Below are 19,471 nucleotides of genomic sequence, written 5' to 3'. Positions count from 1 at the left end.
TCCAGCAACTAGCCGATGGAACGGTTAGATTAAGCTTTGATCAGTCTAGGTTTAGATCACCATTAGACTATGAGACACCCAGATCTCCCATAGATCTACATCACAGGTCTAGATCAATAGATCTACGCCAACCCCTTAGGCAGCCAACTATCCTTCTAAGAGATAGACCTGCATCCCAGTATAGTAGTTCGTCTAGAACACGAGCTCCTACCTCTAGAAGAGACTTAGGTCCACTGTTCCAAGGAGTCAAAGACCACTCTCAGGTTAGCACCCCTTGTTACACAGCCAAACAAGACTCAATGGCTGATCAAGAAGAAGATGACAGCACTAGTCAAGATAGTCTCAAGCCTCCTTCACCATCAGGATCTGATTTCAAAAATCCTATTCAGCAGGAAACTGAATACGACTATCAGCTCCTAGTATTGACGAAGGAATTCATCCCTGATATGGACATGCTTGAAAAGGAATTTAATTCTGAAAAGAACAGAGTTAAAAGAGAAGCCTATCGAGCCAACCATACCAGAGAACAAAAAGTTGAAGTTTTGGAGAAATGGAAGTTATTCATGAGAACGGTAAAAGCAGATTATCCTTTCTTTGAATACTTTGAGAAACATTTCCAATGGCATAAAAAGAACCATGCCAAAACCAAAACCCCAACAAAATCCATTCCACCAGCTGAGGTTAGGCATTTAGTGCAGAAAGTAGGGGAACCAATCTCTCCAGAAGTAAATGTCTTAGAAGCCCACATATCCTCTAGCAGTTCTAATGAACCCTCGTCAGAAAGTGAGAAGGAAAAAGAACCACTAGACGACCAGCTTGGTAATACAACTCCACTCCCTCCTAGGAAATGGAAATCCAAATTTAGAGGAAACCCAGCCTTTAAAGATTTCCACAGAGAAAGGATTGTTTCCAGAGAATATAGAAGACAAAAGCTGTTAGCCAGAGGCTTCTATAACAAAAAGAACCCCAATCCTATGGAAACTCTCAAACCTAAAGCAAAAGGAAAATGCTTTAAGTGTGGAAAGAAAGGACATTTCAAGAAAGAATGTCCAGGCAAATCCCCTACCCATTCCTTAGTATCTGAAGATATTTCCAAAGCCTTAGAACTTGACCATCCAGAAAGTATGTCTCCAAATAGTTCTATCGACCGAGAAATCTGTCAGATCTACCAAGATTCATCCTCTCCTAGAGTCTCAGATAGCACCTTTAGTAGTCCAGATGAAGTTATACCATGCACAGATAGTTGTTGCAGAGTCAACACTATCGAAGTTCTTTCTAAGCAAGAAGGACTTCTCCTAGATCTCATAAAACAGATCAAGGACCCTTAAGAGAAATCTCGAAGACTTAGTGAGTTCCACAAAACCCTAGTCAAAGAAGCCAGTACATCTGAACCTAGGCACCAGGAACCCAAGGTTGACTTGGAAAAAATCTACAACAGATTTACCAAATCCAAGAAAGAGATAACTACCCAAGATCTCCAAAAAGAGATTAAGGATACCAAGTCTGAGGTTATAACCCTTAGGCAAGAATTAATCATCCTCAAGGTTGATCATGGTCTCATGGATCAAAGGGTCAAAAACCTAGAGTACACTTCTCACCAGGGCAATGAGGACAAAATCTCATTACAGAACCCTTCTGATGGAGAAATAGATGATACTATTAATCCTACTGCAAATATGAAACCAGAATCATCCAATGGATCGTTCTTGCAAACCATCAGTAGAATTAACTTCCAGAAATGGCATTCCAAAGTCAGGATTGTCATAAGCAAGGATTTTCAATTCGAGGTAGTTGCCTTAATAGACTCAGGCGCCGATCTCAACTGCATTCAAGAAGGAATCATTCCCTCTAAATACTTCCGGAAAACCAGAGAAAGGTTAACCTCCGCAAGTGGTGGGAAAATGCATATTGAATTTAAAATCCCAAAAGCACATGTTTGCCAAGACAATGCATGTTTTAAAACCACCTTTGTTCTTGTTAAGAATATGACAGATAGGGTCATCTTAGGAAACCCATTCATGTGCCTGTTATATCCTTTCACCACGGATAGTGAAGGAATCACTACCCATCCTTTTGGCCAACCAGTCAAGTTTAAGTTTCTTAGGAGACCCGAACCTAAAGACATCAATAGTCTCCATGAGGTTTCTATCTCCAAGACCCTTAACCTTATAAAAGCCAAAACCCAACATCTTAAGTACCTTAGCAATGAACTAAGTTACAAGAGAGTTGATGAGCAATTAGCCTGCAAGAGTTTCCAATCCAACATTAGAGAATTTGAAGAAGAACTCAAGCATAAGGTTTGCTCTGATCTTCCCACAGCCTTTTGGCATAGGAAAAGGCACGAAGTTGCACTACCTTATGTCAAAGATTTCCATGAAAAGGACATCCCAACCAAAGCTAGACCCATCCAAATGAGCCAGAACCTCATGGATACATGTAAGGCAGAAATCGAGGATCTCCTTAGAAAAGGCATCATTAGAAACTCTAGGTCACCATGGTCTTGCCCAGCCTTTTATGTCCAAAAAAATGCTGAGATTGAAAGAGGTGTTCCTCGACTTGTCATAAATTACAAACCCCTTAACAAAGTCTTAGAGTGGATTAGGTACCCAATCCCCAACAAAAGAGACTTAGTTAACAGGCTTAGTAAAGTAGTGGTCTTCAGTAAGTTTGACATGAAGAGTGGTTTTTGGCAGATACAAATCAGTGAGTCTGATAGGTACAAGACAGCCTTTACCACACCCTTTGGCCATTACGAATGGAATGTGATGCCCTTTGGTCTCAAAAATGCACCTTCTGAATTCCAAAACATCATGAATGAGATTTTTAATCCATTCTCCAGTCATACAATTGTGTACATTGATGATGTACTCATCTTCTCTGAATCCCTAGACAAACATTGGAAGCATCTTAGAACGTTCTTCCAAACCATCAAGAAAAATGGTCTTGTTGTCTCGGCCCCAAAGATTAAGCTTTTCCAAACAAATGTCAGGTTCTTAGGTTTTGATATAAAACATGGCGTCATCAAACCCATAGACAGGGCTATACAGTTTGCAGAAAAGTTTCCAGATGAGATCCTAGAAAAGACCCAGCTTCAAAGGTTCTTAGGATCCCTCAACTACATTTCTGATTTCTATCAAAACCTTAGGCAACAATGCAAGCCTCTTTTTGATAGACTCCGAGCCAATCCTCCTCCTTGGACACCCACTCATACACTGGTTGTTCAACAAATCAAGAAATTTGTCAAGACACTTCCTTGCCTTGGAATCCCCTCTGAAAATTCCTTCAAAGTAGTACAGACTGATGCCTCTAACATTGGTTATGGCGGCATTCTCCTTCAGCGTGCTAGTCTCACTTCCCCAGAACAAATTGTCTGTTTTCATTCAGGAATTTGGACTCCCACTCAACTTAATTACAGTACTATTAAAAAAGAAATTTTATCTGTAGTACTATGCATTTCAAAATTTCAAAGTGATCTTTTGAATCAAAAGTTTTTATTAAGAATTGACTGTAAATCTGCAAAACATGTTTTAGAAAAAGATGTTCAAAACATTGCATCAAAACAAATTTTTGCACGTTGGCAAGCTATTCTTTCAGTTTTCGATTTTGACATTGAATTCATAGCAGGGACTCAAAACAGTATCCCTGACTTCTTGACCCGTGAATTTTTGCAGAGTCCAGAACAAAATGTCCGGGAAGAAACCCGTACAATCCCAACCCCCAAAAATGCCTAAACAACAAACCACTAGGAGTACTAGTCAGGCACAGAACCCTGGCCCTTTAGTACCTTTCTCCAGTTCACCCAAAGTTTCACCTGTGTCACCATCCATTGTAGCCAATCGTTATTTGGTCTCCACAATCCCAAAACCAAATTACCAAAGGCCCCAAGGACAACACAGTTACAGTTCTGCTTTAGCCACACTTCCTCCCAAATCAGTTTTAGCTCCATACAAAGTTGAAGAACCCTTTGGTCCGATCGTGTCTAAGCAATCTTCTTATACTCTCCCTCCTAGAACAGGCAGAGCTTCTTATATCAAGAAACCTTTTGTTCAGCATATCTCTTATATTGAGCCACACCTGGCCCATGTAACGGATCCACTGGCACTAGCAATGGAAGTTTTACCCCCTGAATGGCATTTCCTTCCCAAAAGCCCAGAAAAGAGCATCAGATTCTATAAAGGCATTCTCACACAAGAAAAGTCTGCCAGAATAGAAGACATCAGAGACAGAGATAATCCCTTAGTTGTCCTGTATCACAAGTTCACAATACAGAGTTTTGTAAGCTGCAAAGATTGGGGACATCCCTCCACTCTCAGAACACTTACAGTACTCAAGGGCTCAGAACCCCTGTACAATTACTATGATTACATGGATGCTTTTGAAAAGGTATTATTCTTCCAAACTGAGACCTATGATCACTCATGGTTCATTCAGTTTGACAAAAACTTCAAGGGACAGATACCTTCGTGGTTCCTCAAATGGTGGGAAATGTTTGGATCAACTCCTCAAAACTTCCCAGAACCTCTTCAGGATGCACTAAGATATTTCGGTTCCAAATTCCAGACTGATAAGCATTCTTCACAGTTTCCAGCCATCTTGCATATGACAGCTCGATACAAGATCCACTGGATTTGCTTGTGGAATTATGCTATAAACCAAAATCTGCTCGATAGGGAATTCTTTACAAAATGGTGGGATAAGTTTAGACCAACTGATGCTATCACCAAAATGTATAAAGAATTTCCTCTTCCAGTCCAGAAACCAATAGCTCATTGCACAAGATCACAGTCCAGCCTTGATTCAGTACTTTCCGGGAAATCAAGCAGGGAACTCAAAGATCTTGCCCAACAGCTACTCCTTCAATCTGCACAATTAGAGTCAGAAGAAAAGAATTCTCCTGCCTCTTCTGAAGCCTCGTGCAACCGTGTCCCGATTGACCCATTCCAGGATTCACAAGATCCTTATGATGGTTATAATCTGGACAGTGATTAGTATGTAATTCCCAGACGCTCCAGAACAGCCTCCGGAAGCTCAGAATTCACCTCTGCAAAGAACCGGTTACTATTCAGAACAGTACCTGCATGCAGACAAATCACTATTCACTGCACAGTCCATAACACTATGCAGAGTCACTATTCCAGAAAAGCAAGGGGACAAATCACTGTTCATAAACAGTGACCAGTCACTGTTCATTCTACAGTACCCCAGACAGAATCATGGAAAACACTGTTTGCTTTCGGTGGAAAAGAATCTACCTTCAGTAAAAGCAAATTACTCTCCGTGATTTCAGCAGTCTCCTGATCTTATCCAAAGCTCTCCTCAACTATAAAAGGGACCTTTGGCATCAGTCTTCAGCAGGCTTAATTCTTAGGAATACCTCAGAAGCTCAGTTTCACATTGTATTCAGAAATACTTTGTAAAACCAGCATGTCTCCCTCCTCTTCTCCCCTAGTTTACCAATGTACCAGAACTACATTTGTAACCTATTTACACTTCCACACTGAGTCTGCCCAGATCGGCACGCTCCCCCTCTGTAATTAGTAGCTTACCCCCATTTGGTATCAGAGCCATTTGAGCTCGATCGTAAGTGTTTGTAAGTTACTGTATATTTTGTAAGTTACTGTATATATATCTCTCTCTCTCTCTATATATATATATATATATTCTCTTGTATTCATAGATTGTATTGTACTCTTTGTTGATAATAATACTTGATATTATTCAGTCTATTTTCTCTCTTTGTTTTTTCTACCTAGTTTGATTGATAGAGTAACTGTGAGATTGAGAGAGTTTTGTCTATAAAATTGAAAGTGTTTTTACAGGGAGCCTTCTTCTTCTTCTTCTCATTCGGGGAATCCATGGATGTTGATACTTGCTCTGCCATGTTATTGACTAAATAGAAACAAAGGAAACAACAAAACAAAACAAAAGCAAGAGTAGTTTTGGTGTTGGGGAGTACGTGGCGGTATGTATTTATAAGAATAGTTTTGAGGTTTAACCTTAACCTTTGTTAAAAACCGAGTTCTATGGGGATTACCAAATTAGGAATTGTGGAGTCACGGTTAGTGCCTTGGTGGAAATTCATAACAAGTTTCAGACTCTAATATTGTTCACTGAATTCTGTAGGAATTCGAAGTTGTATTCTCAACTAAAATCAGTGTCTCCACCTCTGGGCCGTTGTATACTTGTACTTAGAAAAGCCCACTAATTTTCACTTTTTTAAAATTTAAATATTGCTAGTTTAGTGGAAAATTACTTTATATAGCTCAAGAGGAAAAAAAAATTAGAAGAGAAAAAAATTATTAAAAAAATAATTAATTTTTTGTGCTAAGACATGGTTTTTTTTTTTCACACAAAAAAAGTGCATGGGTGATATGCTAAACACTTATTATTAATGATATATATAAATTACAATGATTTTTTTTTGTTTAAAATTATTATTGACAATATTAACGTAAAAAAATCATATATAGATAAATACATGTATGTAATGTAGGTTCAGGCGTTACCGGATTTTGACTTTTTTTTCTTTTATAGAAAGATTTTGATTTATCTTAATGTGAAGTGAATCCTATAAGAATAGGACCTTATTCACATTATTGTTTCACGTTGCTAAACCTACAAATAATGTCTGTGGTGGGCCTTTTTTGCAACTCTAGGCTGCACTGTCTCTTGCCGCGTTACAGCCGAATGGTTCTGGGGTAGGAGAGTTAGGACTGGCTTGACTGCAACACACCCCTAGCCAACTTGTGCATAAGCTAAAACCCCTTTGCTGGGACCTTGGACACGTGCCCAAGGCGGAGGATGTTGTTACAAAAAGAGTTATGGCAGGCAGGTGTAATATGACAAAAATAAGAAGAATATGCTTACTATAAGCCAAAAAAAAAAAAAAAACTAAATCATTTTCTTACTAAAAGAGGAAATAATACAATGATATAAATGCAGCAGAAATGAGTTAATAACAACAATAAAAAAGAAAATGAAATAATACTAATACTTAATCAATAAAAGGAAGAATGATTAGTCTGCCATGCTTGATTTCTAAACAGAGTCAAGTCCAGGAAGGGAACCACTCTTCAATGTGGACAATCTCACAGGAAAGTCCTGCCACAGAAATTGCCCACTTTGAGAGAATGGGTCTAGATGGCTTAGCCTCAAATTCCTTAATCCTCACTATAGAGCAGGCTATTAGAGGGAGAGAAGGGAATAGCCTATTGGTCCGTGCCCACCATCACACTTTTGCTCACTCTTTGTTTTTCCTTTCTGATTCCTTTTTCCTTTTCTAAGTTTCCTATTTTCTCTCTTATCTTTCACTCCTTTTCTTACTTGTTTTTCTCTTGTTTTATCTCTCCTGTTTTCCTTCCCCCTTCTTCTATTCTCCTCCGTTGTTCCTACTATGCACAGCTAAGACCCATTTTATACTGCCTGTCATGACGGGTTTTTACTGTTTTACCCCTTAATTGCTTTTGTCCTAATATAGGTATCCTTCCCAGACCACCCACTAGTCTGTCGGCTACCCAACCGTCACCAATTACCTATGATGGTCGTGCCACATTTCATTCCCAGAAAAAAGAGTTTTATTTTGTTTTCTTGCTCTCCGTGGCATTCTCAACCAGATAAGGGTGGGCATTCTCTCTTACTAACCCCTATGGCATGCACCTAGTGGTTTCAACTCATCTTTCCCTCTTTTGGGTGGAATGTCATCCCAGCAGGACATTTCCCCCAAAAGAGCTTAAGCGAGAACCCCAAAATAGGCTTCCCCCTTCTCCCCACTGCCAGACCATACCCTCTCTTACTTCTAACCCATGACCCACCACTCCTGTATTGGCTGGGTACAAGTGGGTGGTGCTTGAGCCTTCTGCGTGCTCCAATTCCATGTTTGTCCATGGCTTGTCTGTTGTTCATGCTTTGCCATGACCTAGGGGCTTGTCTGATCTTCGCTACATGTTATGTTACTCATTCTTGACCTTTTGTGGCTTGGATGAGTCACTAGATTTTCATTCTTTATATCTTGCCTCCTCCCTAAGCTGGGTCTTGCTTGGGCATGGGCCTTTCCTTCTTCAATCCAACCCTTACCCTCTTTGTGTGTCGGTTGACACCATTGCCATGTCGCCCCGTTGTTTCTACCATGTTATCATTTGACTTGTACTTGCTAGCTCTCTTTTAGGCCTGCTGTACACTTTCCTTCTGCTTGCCCAATGCTATCGTTGGGATTATACTCACGCTGTTTTAGGCTTCCTTAGCCCATTTCATCCCTTTGAGGCTTCCTTGGTCCATTTTATTCCTTTGGGCATCCTTGACCCGTTTCATTTCCTCGGGCATTTTCGGCCCATTCCAATCCTTGATTCCCATGGGCTTTTGCTAAGTCTTTTGGGCTTCCTTGACCCAAATTACCATATCCTTTACTTTCGGGGTTTATAGGCTTTTCCACCAACCCCATTTGCTTAGTTCCTTCCTTTGGGCTCCTTCGGTCCATTTTTGCTTGCTTTCATTTCTCATAATGCTCATAGATTTACTACTTCTTTCTTTGGACTCTTTTGGGCCCGCTTGCTTTCTTTGAGGCCCTTTCACTATTTTACAAGCCTATGGATCATTATTCATGTCATTCGAGCTTAATGGTTTTCTTCTCAATTTGCTAATTCTTTCTTCTTTATTCCCTCCCATATTGTTGGGCTTCTTCCTATTATTGGGTCTCCTTGCCAAAGTGGGCATCAACAATGTCCATGGCACGCCTTTGAGCAAATGACGAAACTACAAAATTTCTTCTTTTTTTTTGGGGGGGGGGGGGGGGTGGGGAAGCAAAATATACACAAAGAAATTAAATAAATAAAACATATATAAACACATAAAATATGTTTATAATGGTTTTTTTTTAATGTTTATAACATGATTTAACATATACTATTTTTTTATATTTAACAAATTATTCACAAGTGTGTGTGTGTGTATAATCAATAAAAATTAAATAATTCTTAACTCCTAACGATCAAATCCACATTTATGGTTTCTTCTTGTTGACACTCCATTTTGCAACCTGCATTTAACGTCACATAAAGGGTAAAACAGTAATTTCACCTTGGAAATAGTCATCTTAATTTTGACAATTAGATCCTTAATTTTGTTTCATCAAAATGATGTTGATGTTGTAACGATCAAATTGACTAGTCATAATCCTTAATCGAACTATCAGATCGAAAGTTATCATCAACTCAAGTTTTAATGGCCAAAATGTACTATCGCAAATTGAGTCTAACTATATATGATTATGAATAATTGATTCCAAATGGATATAATTATAATCACTTTGAAATTAAGGACATGTCATAATTTGATTGGCTGGGACTACAGCTTATGATAAGGTTGCACACACTCAATTAATTAGATAATCAAACATTGATTATTCAATGAATAATTTGTGTAATTATCTTTTTTAATCGGGATAAATTTGGGACTAATTAAATTTGAAATGAAAGTAATTGGAGACTATTAATGTTAATTGGAAATTAATTTTTGGTTTATTAATGTTAATTATGCTGAAATTATTTTCCAACAAATGACTTCTGCTCACCATTTCATTAATATCTTTCAGAATATTTTAAATTTGTGAGTAGGGTTGTCAATGTTCGACCCAACCCGCGAACACGACACGAACCCGACACGGGTTTTTTCGGGTTAGGGTTGGACCTTAATGGGTTTAGGTCATAAACGGGTCGACTCGAAAGCAACACGATAAGAAACATGTCATAAGCGGGTCAACCCGCAATAGACACGTTTGATACGTCAATTTATTTGTGTCAACCCGAAATGACCCACTTAACATAACCCGACTAACTCATTTAACAAATAAATATTTATTTTATTTAAATTTGTCAAATACCTTTTATATCCAACATATATTTTAAATTTAAAAATAAATATGAGTAATTACAAAAATTTATAAGGTATATAATTGGAAATTGAAACTTTACAGACCCTAGAACTACTAATACTTTTTTTTTCTTTTTCTTTTTTTGGCATAGAACTTGCACAAATAAAATTGGATGAGCTTGTGGAAGATGTTATGAATTTGGACATCAACAAAGAATCTATGGATGATAATCGTGGTCATAGTCAGGATTAGTCTACTGTTTACTCAAATTCTTTCAATATTGATACTTAACATTTGACGAGTTTCAAGGATATTATATATTTTTTTTGAACTATGTTATTTTATTTTTGTTAAACTTAGTTATTTTGAATTTGTGTTGAAATGTATGCACTTCTTTTGGAATGTAAAGAACTTATTTTCTAGATGAATGTTATATTTTTATTGAACTATATTATTTTGAATGTGAGTTGAAGACTAGAAGTGTATGCACTGCTTTTTGGGATGTAAAAAAAATTATTTCTAGATGGATGTTATATTTAATATTATGTAGGTTGAAATGGGTTGTGTTACATTCGTGTTAACCCAACACGACTCGTTTATTAAGCGTGTCAAATGTATTGTGTCAGGTTAACCCGCTTTATTAACAGGTCGGGTTAGGGTTGAAGGATCATGACACGATTATTAAATGGGTCGGGTTAGGGTTGAGCCATTTAGCCGAATACCCCTACCTTGACACGACACGAACCCGACACGCTAACCCGAATTGACACCCCTATTTGTGAGTGAAGTTAATTTTTCCATAAACTAGACATCTGGAGCTTCAATTTGAACACAAGAATAAGACAATTCCAATCAAAATTGGAAATGATATGATTTTTCGAAGTTAGCTCTAAAAACTGTTACAGGAGCTACAGAAAAAATTGAGGTTTTAGACATTTGAATTGCTCATCACTCCCACCAACCTCCAAATTTAATGCACCAGTTTTTTCTAAATACTGAAATAAGGTTTAGGTTCATGATTCTCTTTGATCCTTTGTCAACCCTCATTAAATGTCATTTCATTCATATTTTTTCCACTACTACTATATAAACTCCACCTCTCCTCCATTCCAAAACACACAAAAACACCATCTCTTCTCTTCTCTTGAGTTCTAGTGAAGTAGAGTTAGTCTTATCATATCTTAGCTTTCCTAACACTCAAAATATTGAGTTAGACTCACTCTCTCTCTCTCTCTCTCCTAGTTCTTTTCTACTCCACCCTTAGAACCTCCACCAAAAGCCTCCTCCAAAACAACGGTAAGAACAGCCGTTTTTTCACCCAATATGAGGCTAACCACCAATTAGTTCAAGAAAAACGACCTTTGCCTTCGCAGCTGAAAACCCATACGGCAAAAAATTCAATTTGTTCCATATGCTTTCACAGCATATCACCGGTCCACCTTGACATACTCTGTTTAAAATATCCTTTAGAAAGTCTCCCTTATTTAAAGATCACAACCTGCTCTGAGAGGTCGTATTCACAATCCAGTAATAATTCTGTAAATAGCATCCCCAAGAAACATTTCTTTTTTAATTCAAATTCACTCTCCTGTCCTCTCCCTCCCAAGTCCCATTCAAAAATATGTAAAGGTGCATCTTCCATTACAGTGATCATTTCTGGACATTCAAGTAGGAAACTACAACATGACATTACTAAAAACCATGGCAATACATGCAAGAACCTTGCAGCTGAGTCAACATCATGCACGGGCCTGGGAAGGTTAGATTAATCATATTTATAAACTTTTTTTTTTTTTTTTTTTTTTTGCTGAATATATTTATAAACATTTAATAGAAGGTATAACAATGAAGAAGCTAAAGGGCCGAGCAGCAAAATCTCAATTTCTAAACTGGTATGAAAAGTTGCACAAACCAGATCATGAGGAACAGAAGCTACGAAATAGGAAAAAGTAACATTAAATTGTGATACAGTTCAACATATAAAGACTGAATACACATTTTATGCGTGACAGTGTGAGAGGTTATCACTATTTACATCAGTATGTACAATTCTATCAAAGGGAAGGGATTTCTGAGTTAGAAACAGAAGATTCAGTCAAACCCTCACGAACATCTCCTCTACAAAGTGGACATACTCTGTAAAACACCAATGGAGAAAGAAAGAGAGATGCATCAGGGGAAAAAAGGATTATAATATGAATAGGAGAGAAAAAAGACAATAAAGGAAGAAGTACAGAGTGGCAATGACATACCCGTGTATCTCTTTAAGCCACTTATCAACACATGACATATGATACTCATGGTGACAAGGAAGAACTCGGATTTTGTCCCCTTCCTCATACTCAGCCAGGCAAATGTAACACCTATCAAAATATAACTCATTACCAACACATACACAAGCATGCTCAATGCACATGATAGTTCACTAATAAATAAACACACACACACACACATATATATATAATCATAAATGACAGTGATATGACAAGAATCATACTGTTCTGCTTCACTGCCCTCAGCTGTCTCAACCTTTTTGTGACTCTTGAGAGGAAAAGAGTTAACAACTGATTCAGGGGCTGGAAGTGAAACCATAGATAGGGAAAGTGACACAGGCTGACGGTGAATTTCATCCAAAACCTGCAAATCACACATTACAACAAAATTAAGTTACCAATATAATCAGTGGAATTCCACAGATGTTATTGTGATCCGATACTTCAACAGTTGAAAGAATAAATAAGAATATTTTGGATAGGAAAATACAACTCAAGAACCAACACAGGATCCGACTGTGGCCTTACACCACACTGCTTATTTATGGGGGAAGGAGACACTGTTTGGTTCAAGTATCATTGATAAACGGAGAATTTTATCCAAGTAGCCATGAGCAAGAATTTCACATTCTCTGAGGACCCAAATCTCACAACTATCCCATCTCTTACAACTAAGGGATCAGTAAACAAGTTAATATGCAATCAAATAGATGCGATTCATGATTAGCACAGGGACACAAACACTCAAAACAGAACAAAAAATAGAATGACAACAATACCAAATTAAAAAACCTAGAAGAAAACTTAATATCATAGGGAAGATTTAGCGTTGAAGGATAGTGAACTGTTGAACCACCAAAGAAGCAAACCTAGGCCTCATCTTTAACTTGGTGGATCTCCCAATGTCCCCAAATAATGCTGATTTAACATACTAAATCACAGACGCTGCGTTTTTTTCAGCTGAAAATGGATTTGGGAAAACAATCTACACCCTGCCGTGTGTTTGGTTGCGCATGAAAAATTTGGTCAAATGGAAAATCATTTCCGTTGACTATAAAATGAGCTTGGCTGAAGTTCAAAATAGATTACAGATCTACTTTACCTTCAAACCATTTCCAACAAAAATAAAACAAACAAACAAACAAACAAAAAAAAAAAAAAAAAACCCGAACCGAGAGAGAGAGAGAGTGAGAGAGAGCCACCCACTGTTAGAGAGAGAGGCCTGTCACCTAAACTTGAGATCAACTCCACCGCCGTCTGGGCCATGCCTCTCACCGCCGATCAAGCAAAGATCAACTCCACCGCCGATCTGCCCTGTTTCTCTCTTCCTCCCTCTGCCACCCATGTCACCGATCTACCCTTTTTCTCTCTACCCATGTCAAGCAAACCACTGTGACCCAGTCGCCTCCGCCACGCAATCTTGCCTCCGCCGCCTCTAGATCGAACCCAGTCGCACTCTCTCTCTCTTCCTTCTTCTCTCAATTTGACCGGATTTGATGAATTTTTTTGTTGAGTTTTGTTTCTTTTGTGTTTATCTATTGAGAAATGATATTATATATTTGTTTGGAAGCTGAGAAAATGTGAGCAACAAGTAGAAAATGTGTTTTCTATAGTATTTTCAAGAACACAACCAAACACTAAAAAATATTTTTCAAAGTATTTTTTAAAATGCCACCAAACACCTGAAAATATTTTCTTTTCTGAAAAATATTTTCACCTGAAAATATTTTACACTTGGAAAACATTTTACATCGAACCAAACACAACCAGAAACAGGAGCATTTTTGAACAAACCAAAATCCAAATTTGAAACAAAAGTTAACCTATTTATGTTTTCAAATGCTACCTGAAACAAAGTGAAATATTCCTATAGAACCCCAAACATTCTTAAGTTTATATGATGGAATATATTTCAAAAGACGCCCACACACCCCAACCCATCTTCTCCAAAATTATGGCCGCAGAAACCTTGATAAAGTGTTAAGTGTTAATCGTTAAAAAAGGGTCTGGTGGCATATTGGGAAGTGTAAAAAATTTTGGTCTTACACTTACACCTCAGTTTCTGGTGCAAAGTAACCCCCCCCACCCCCACACAACAAATAAAAAAAGTGTCCCTTTACAGGCAATCAGCTAGTTCAGAAAAGAAAATCACCTCAAATAAAGCTTCAGCAAGCATGACTATGCGTGATATACTTGCACGAGTACTAGATTCTTCATTCATCGAGAGTGACTCACATGAGCATCTACCATCTTGGTGAAGACCTGATGGACAAGTGGTATTTCGCCTGCCATTGTCATCAAGGCTTCCACGAAGTCTTTCCCAGATCTGCAAAGAGTTATGCAGAAGCAGTTCATGAGAAAAAAGTAAAATTTAAAAGTACCATATATCACTTTAGCTGCCCCATTACAACAACTACTACAGTCTTTCCCTGATTTGCAAAGAGCTATGCAGGAGCAGTTGATAAAAATTACCAAGGAGCATGAAGTAAGATTAGACAGTACACAAAATATAGCTAGCAACATATGCCCGTTTCAATAACTACATTGAGAATGTATAATAATAATGAGAAACTTCAACAAACATTATCAGGTGTAGGTAAAAAGTGTACTTATGAGAATATAATGGAAATGAATAGTTTCAAAATACTACACCACACTGACCATAAGCTCAAACAATTCCAAAAGAATGAAGCCATAGAGAGAATATAATAAAGAGTTCCAAGAATCACCTCAGATCTTGAATGCCGTCGTTGTTCATTCAATCTGTGAATTCTACTGCCCAGATATCCACGATCACTTCCAACACCATCATCAAAAAAGTCACCACTCAAATCAAGGAGCCATCTATCATGAGATCCTAAATCATCAGTATCATCTGTTGACAAAAGAATGGTGGGAGAATCACTGTTCCTTCTAGAACTGCGTCTTGAAAAAGCATCCCAAAACAGTCTTCTACTGTTCCTTCTGACCTCCCGATTACCTTCATCGGCATTGCTACTTGAAATAATGTTGGAAGAGATAGTAACCACATCAACCTGAAGTACACTTCCATCTGCCCAGCTCCGGTCCCTATTGGAAACAAGGAATCCTAAACCTGAAGGTATTGCCTCCGGAAGAGATCCATCTCCCAACGACCGAAATGTTGCTGGTAAATTGGACTCATGAGGAACAGAATCAGAATCAGATGCAGTTACTTCACCAATGTGATTCTCAACAGACACTCTACGGGAACTTGAATCTCCTATCTCTTGAGAAGATGAGCTGCTAGGATGAACCTTGGGACATATCTGAGGTACTCTCCTGTCCACTGAATCATCAATACCATTGACTGCATCCTTGTTAGTGGAAACATTAACAGAGACTGGGTCTGAAGATTGTTGTTCTTTTAACGAAGTACTAGCTGTAGTACCACTATCCCTATAAGACTCATCATGACCATGACCAGCACTTACCTGATGAGGAGGAACTAGCTCCTTACTTTCAGAAAAGCACTTCCCTCGATTATTAGTTTCAATGTATACTGAACCATGTTCAACTGAAGTATCCTCACTAGCCAAAATACTGCTTTCAGATGAGGCACCAATTTCAGTATTTGAGCATGAGAACCTTCCAGTACCAGTACTTAGAGTGGTTTCCTCTGTGATGTTCTGAACTTCATTGATGAGTTGATTAGAATGTTCTGCAGAATCCACCAGAAATTCAACTGGACGATCTTCCAACTGCAGTAGAAGAACATCTTCCAATTAGTTGTTTCATCATTTAATAAATTTTTTTAAGTGCAAAACTCACGTCACAAGAAAATTGAACAATATGAATGGTTGAATATTCAAGACAACATATATAGAATATTCTAAATTTTGAAATAATTCATGATCACTTGATATTGTTGCTTAGATAGAGACTCAGGGATTAATGGATTATCACATTAATGCTTGGACAACTAGAAGGCTCTGTTACCAGTTTGCTTTCTCTTTTCTTCAGGTTCTTTTAAATCTAAAATATTGGTGCAACACCAAACCATTCACCCTCTAATATGAAATGGCCATCGGATTTTAACCAGCATCACCTCAATTACAATAGTTGTTGTGTTTAAAATAGAGTCAGAGGTCCCAAATTACGTTCACATGCAAAGGTGCCTAAAAGCCTCAGTATAAAAGCTGTGTACTTTTCAGGATCTCTTTCCTTCAGGATCTTTTAAATCTAAATATTGATGTGTTTCAATCAGGAAGCTAAACATAATAAGTCTATGTCCATTGCAAAACAGCAGCAAACAATTCACCCACTTATATAATATGGCCATTGGTTTCTAACCATCACCAACTCAATTAAAAAAGTTGTCATGCTTATATAATATAGAGTTAAAGGTCCTAAATTACATTCACATCCAAAGGTGCCTGAATCCCTTCATATAAAATCTGTGGATACTTTTTTCAGGATATATAGTTCTGAAAGGACACAGCAAATTACTGACAAGATACGCACATCCAAGAGAGAGAGAGAGAGAGAGAGGTTCAGCGTTGATAAAAACACACTTAAGCGCAAAATGCCAAAGCTCCAGCACTTTTCACCTCTAAAGTGAGGACGCATTCAAAGAAGCACGCTTTTTTTTCCAAAAAAAAAAACCAAAACTAAATTGTAACCATAAGATCGTAAGTCTAAACACTATTGATATAAACTATTGATTTGATATATAAATTCAATGTTATGGTGTGCTACCATTCACAGATACACCTCCCAACCTCTCCAATTTTACAAATTCTATAAGACCCATTTGGGACCACAATCACTCCATAGTCCACCATTGATCTTATGACTTATATTGACTAATTTTTATAGACTTATACTTATTAAGTGATTAAATTATTAACTAATGTTAGTAAGCAGTCATAGCACATTATGGCAACCAGAGATTCAAGGATCTTGACATAAGTACTCATATCTAGCTTGTCCAAATATTAAAATCCAAATATTAAAAATGACTTGACTTGAAATTTTTGTGGTAATATTGCAAAAGGAGGGGCTTATATAAATGCTATATGAATTAAGTAAAATGTTTTATTTAAATTTATATGAATATTTGATCACTTGATTATTGTATTGCACATTAATAATTATTATCAATTTTTTTTTTTTTTTTAAATGTGCGCTTCCCTTCAATCAAGCACATGCTTGCACTTGCACTTTGCACCTAGGCTCTAGAAGGCCTTTGTGCTTAAGTGCGCCTGGTGCTTTTATGGTTTTACCAACATATAGAGAGAGAGAGAGAGAGAGAGAGAGAGAGAGAGAGAGAGAGAGAGATTTATTTCAAATACCAAAAATTAGACTTATCCAGATAACACAATATTGCATGAATTACTGAAATAGTGCCACCCTCACTACATCCTCACAGTTGAGTTAACAATGCTGTTTTAAGCTCTCTACCCACACAGATGGTCCAAACTGCAAAACCATTCAGCTGTCCCAAGAGCACTCTAAAGATGAAGAGGACCCCAACTTACGATGATTATGGAAAATTGAAGCAAGAAAGTATCTTATATGTTAAAAAATAGCCAGCTCTGTTCAATTTATAAAAGTCATACTAGAGCACATCTACAAAAGGGCCCTTAGGAACTTCTTCTCAATGATTGTTAATCATATCACTGCTGATCCCCAGAGAGAACCATTCAAAGGCCACACACCCAGTGGAAATTCTTCATCACCTTCCAAAGAGGAAGAAGAAAAAATGCCAAACTACAGATTGTCTTCATAAGCATATTGACCAAGCATCATTAAAAAAAATGATACTACTTTGTATAAGAATTAGATTTCTTCATTCCCATCATCCAAAAAATTTTTTTTTTCCATAGAACTTTAGAACAACAACTACTATCATTATTTTACCATAGGCAGATTCCATAAATATGACATCCAATGCAATGATGGACCACTTCCAAGCTTAAGAAGGAACCACACAAATTTAACAGCCACTTTAGGAAAATTACCACATCTAAAACCTCCAATTAAGATCAGTTCAATAAACTTTAATTGTCCAAGATCAGAAGTTTCAACCCTAAAGAGCATTCCACCATTCACTAAAATTAATAGAACGACATCACTAAATGCTGAAATTATAAAAATATTAAAAATAAATAAGAAATTATAGTTTAAACTTGCCAAGTTAAGTGTCCAGTTTAGTAAACCAACTATATAGTAGACCCTAAATCCTATATCTAATCCTTTTTCTTCATGTTTATATGGCATGATTGTATTGTGAAGGTAAGTTAAGACTTCAAATGAATGACCCAATTCACCAAAATTCCAGATGCTTAAGACTCCAACACCACATAATTAAAAACTATTACAATTGACACCATATATCTAACAATAAACACATTCATGCATATAATAAAACACAAGAAACAAATATTAAAATAAATAAATAACTAGAAAACAACCCTTTTTTCCCTTTATATAAGGCGATAATCAAAATAACTAAACAAACCCTATCATTACCGATAAGGAACCCCATCTTTTGCATCAATTGGTCAGTACCAAATCACCCAAAAAGCCTCTACAATTTTTCAATTGCAAATTCACACTATGATGATGAAAACAATCAAAAACCATAAATTGGGTATTACATTTACAGCTTAAAAAGAACAAGTTTCCTCGATGGTGATGATGAATGGGGACGATCTTTGGCACCGATTGAGCAAAACTCAAATCATCAAAAAAGCCATATCTTGAATATCAAGATTCAAGAATTGATGGAAAATAAACACAAAAACGAAATGGGTATTGGTAAAAAATTAAGTAAAAGATAAAAGCTTTTTTGGGTTGAAAATGGTGTACCTGATGGGTAGCGCGAGAAGAGGAGCCACCACAGATGAGAGAGAAGACGTTAGAGCGATTGGTGCCGTTGACTCGTGGGGGCCGAGAAGGGCGTGACTCCAGTCGACTATTGCTGGAACCCATGTTAGAGAGAGAGAGAGAGAGAGATGATGATGATGACGATGATGATAATGGAAAATGGAAAATGGAAAACACAAACACACACACCCAACCCAACTCTCTCTGAGTTGGAGCTTTTGCTTTGCTTTCAAATTTTAATTGTTTTATTTTAGGATTAAAGACAAGACTTTTGAGACAGCGCGTCTTGTCTTGTACATCTCCCTTTTTTTGAACTTTTGTTTTGTTTTTTTTGTTTCTTTGTTCTTTTTTTAATGGTTTTTGAATTTTATTAATGGAAAAAGAATATTTTATTTACAAAATAATGAGAAGCTCAATATTTGCCATGTGGTAGCGTAGATAAATGGTACTTTTGGTTTATTTATTTTGGGTAAAATAAAGGTTT

At 37.2% G+C, this 19,471-nt stretch overlaps 1 protein-coding gene across 1 annotated transcript; it reads right to left on the bottom strand.

Moving 5' to 3' along the window:
* Window positions 1-11,798: 11,798 nt before the first annotated feature.
* LOC126715518 (E3 ubiquitin ligase BIG BROTHER-related-like) lies at window positions 11,799-19,247 on the bottom strand. The gene is made up of 6 exons (XM_050416149.1): window positions 18,970-19,247; window positions 14,868-15,857; window positions 14,291-14,464; window positions 12,363-12,502; window positions 12,118-12,228; window positions 11,799-12,001 (listed from the first exon to the last, which is right to left on the bottom strand). The coding sequence occupies exons 1-6, from the start codon at window positions 19,090-19,092 to the stop codon at window positions 11,920-11,922; spliced, it is 1,620 nt and encodes a 539-aa protein (XP_050272106.1). The 5' UTR covers window positions 19,093-19,247; the 3' UTR covers window positions 11,799-11,919.
* Window positions 19,248-19,471: the final 224 nt, after the last annotated feature.

The sequence above is a fragment of the Quercus robur genome, chromosome 2, assembly GCF_932294415.1.
Source record: "Quercus robur chromosome 2, dhQueRobu3.1, whole genome shotgun sequence".
NCBI classification, from domain to species: Eukaryota; Viridiplantae; Streptophyta; class Magnoliopsida; order Fagales; family Fagaceae; genus Quercus; species Quercus robur.
This window is presented reverse-complemented; position numbering and strand designations above follow the sequence as displayed.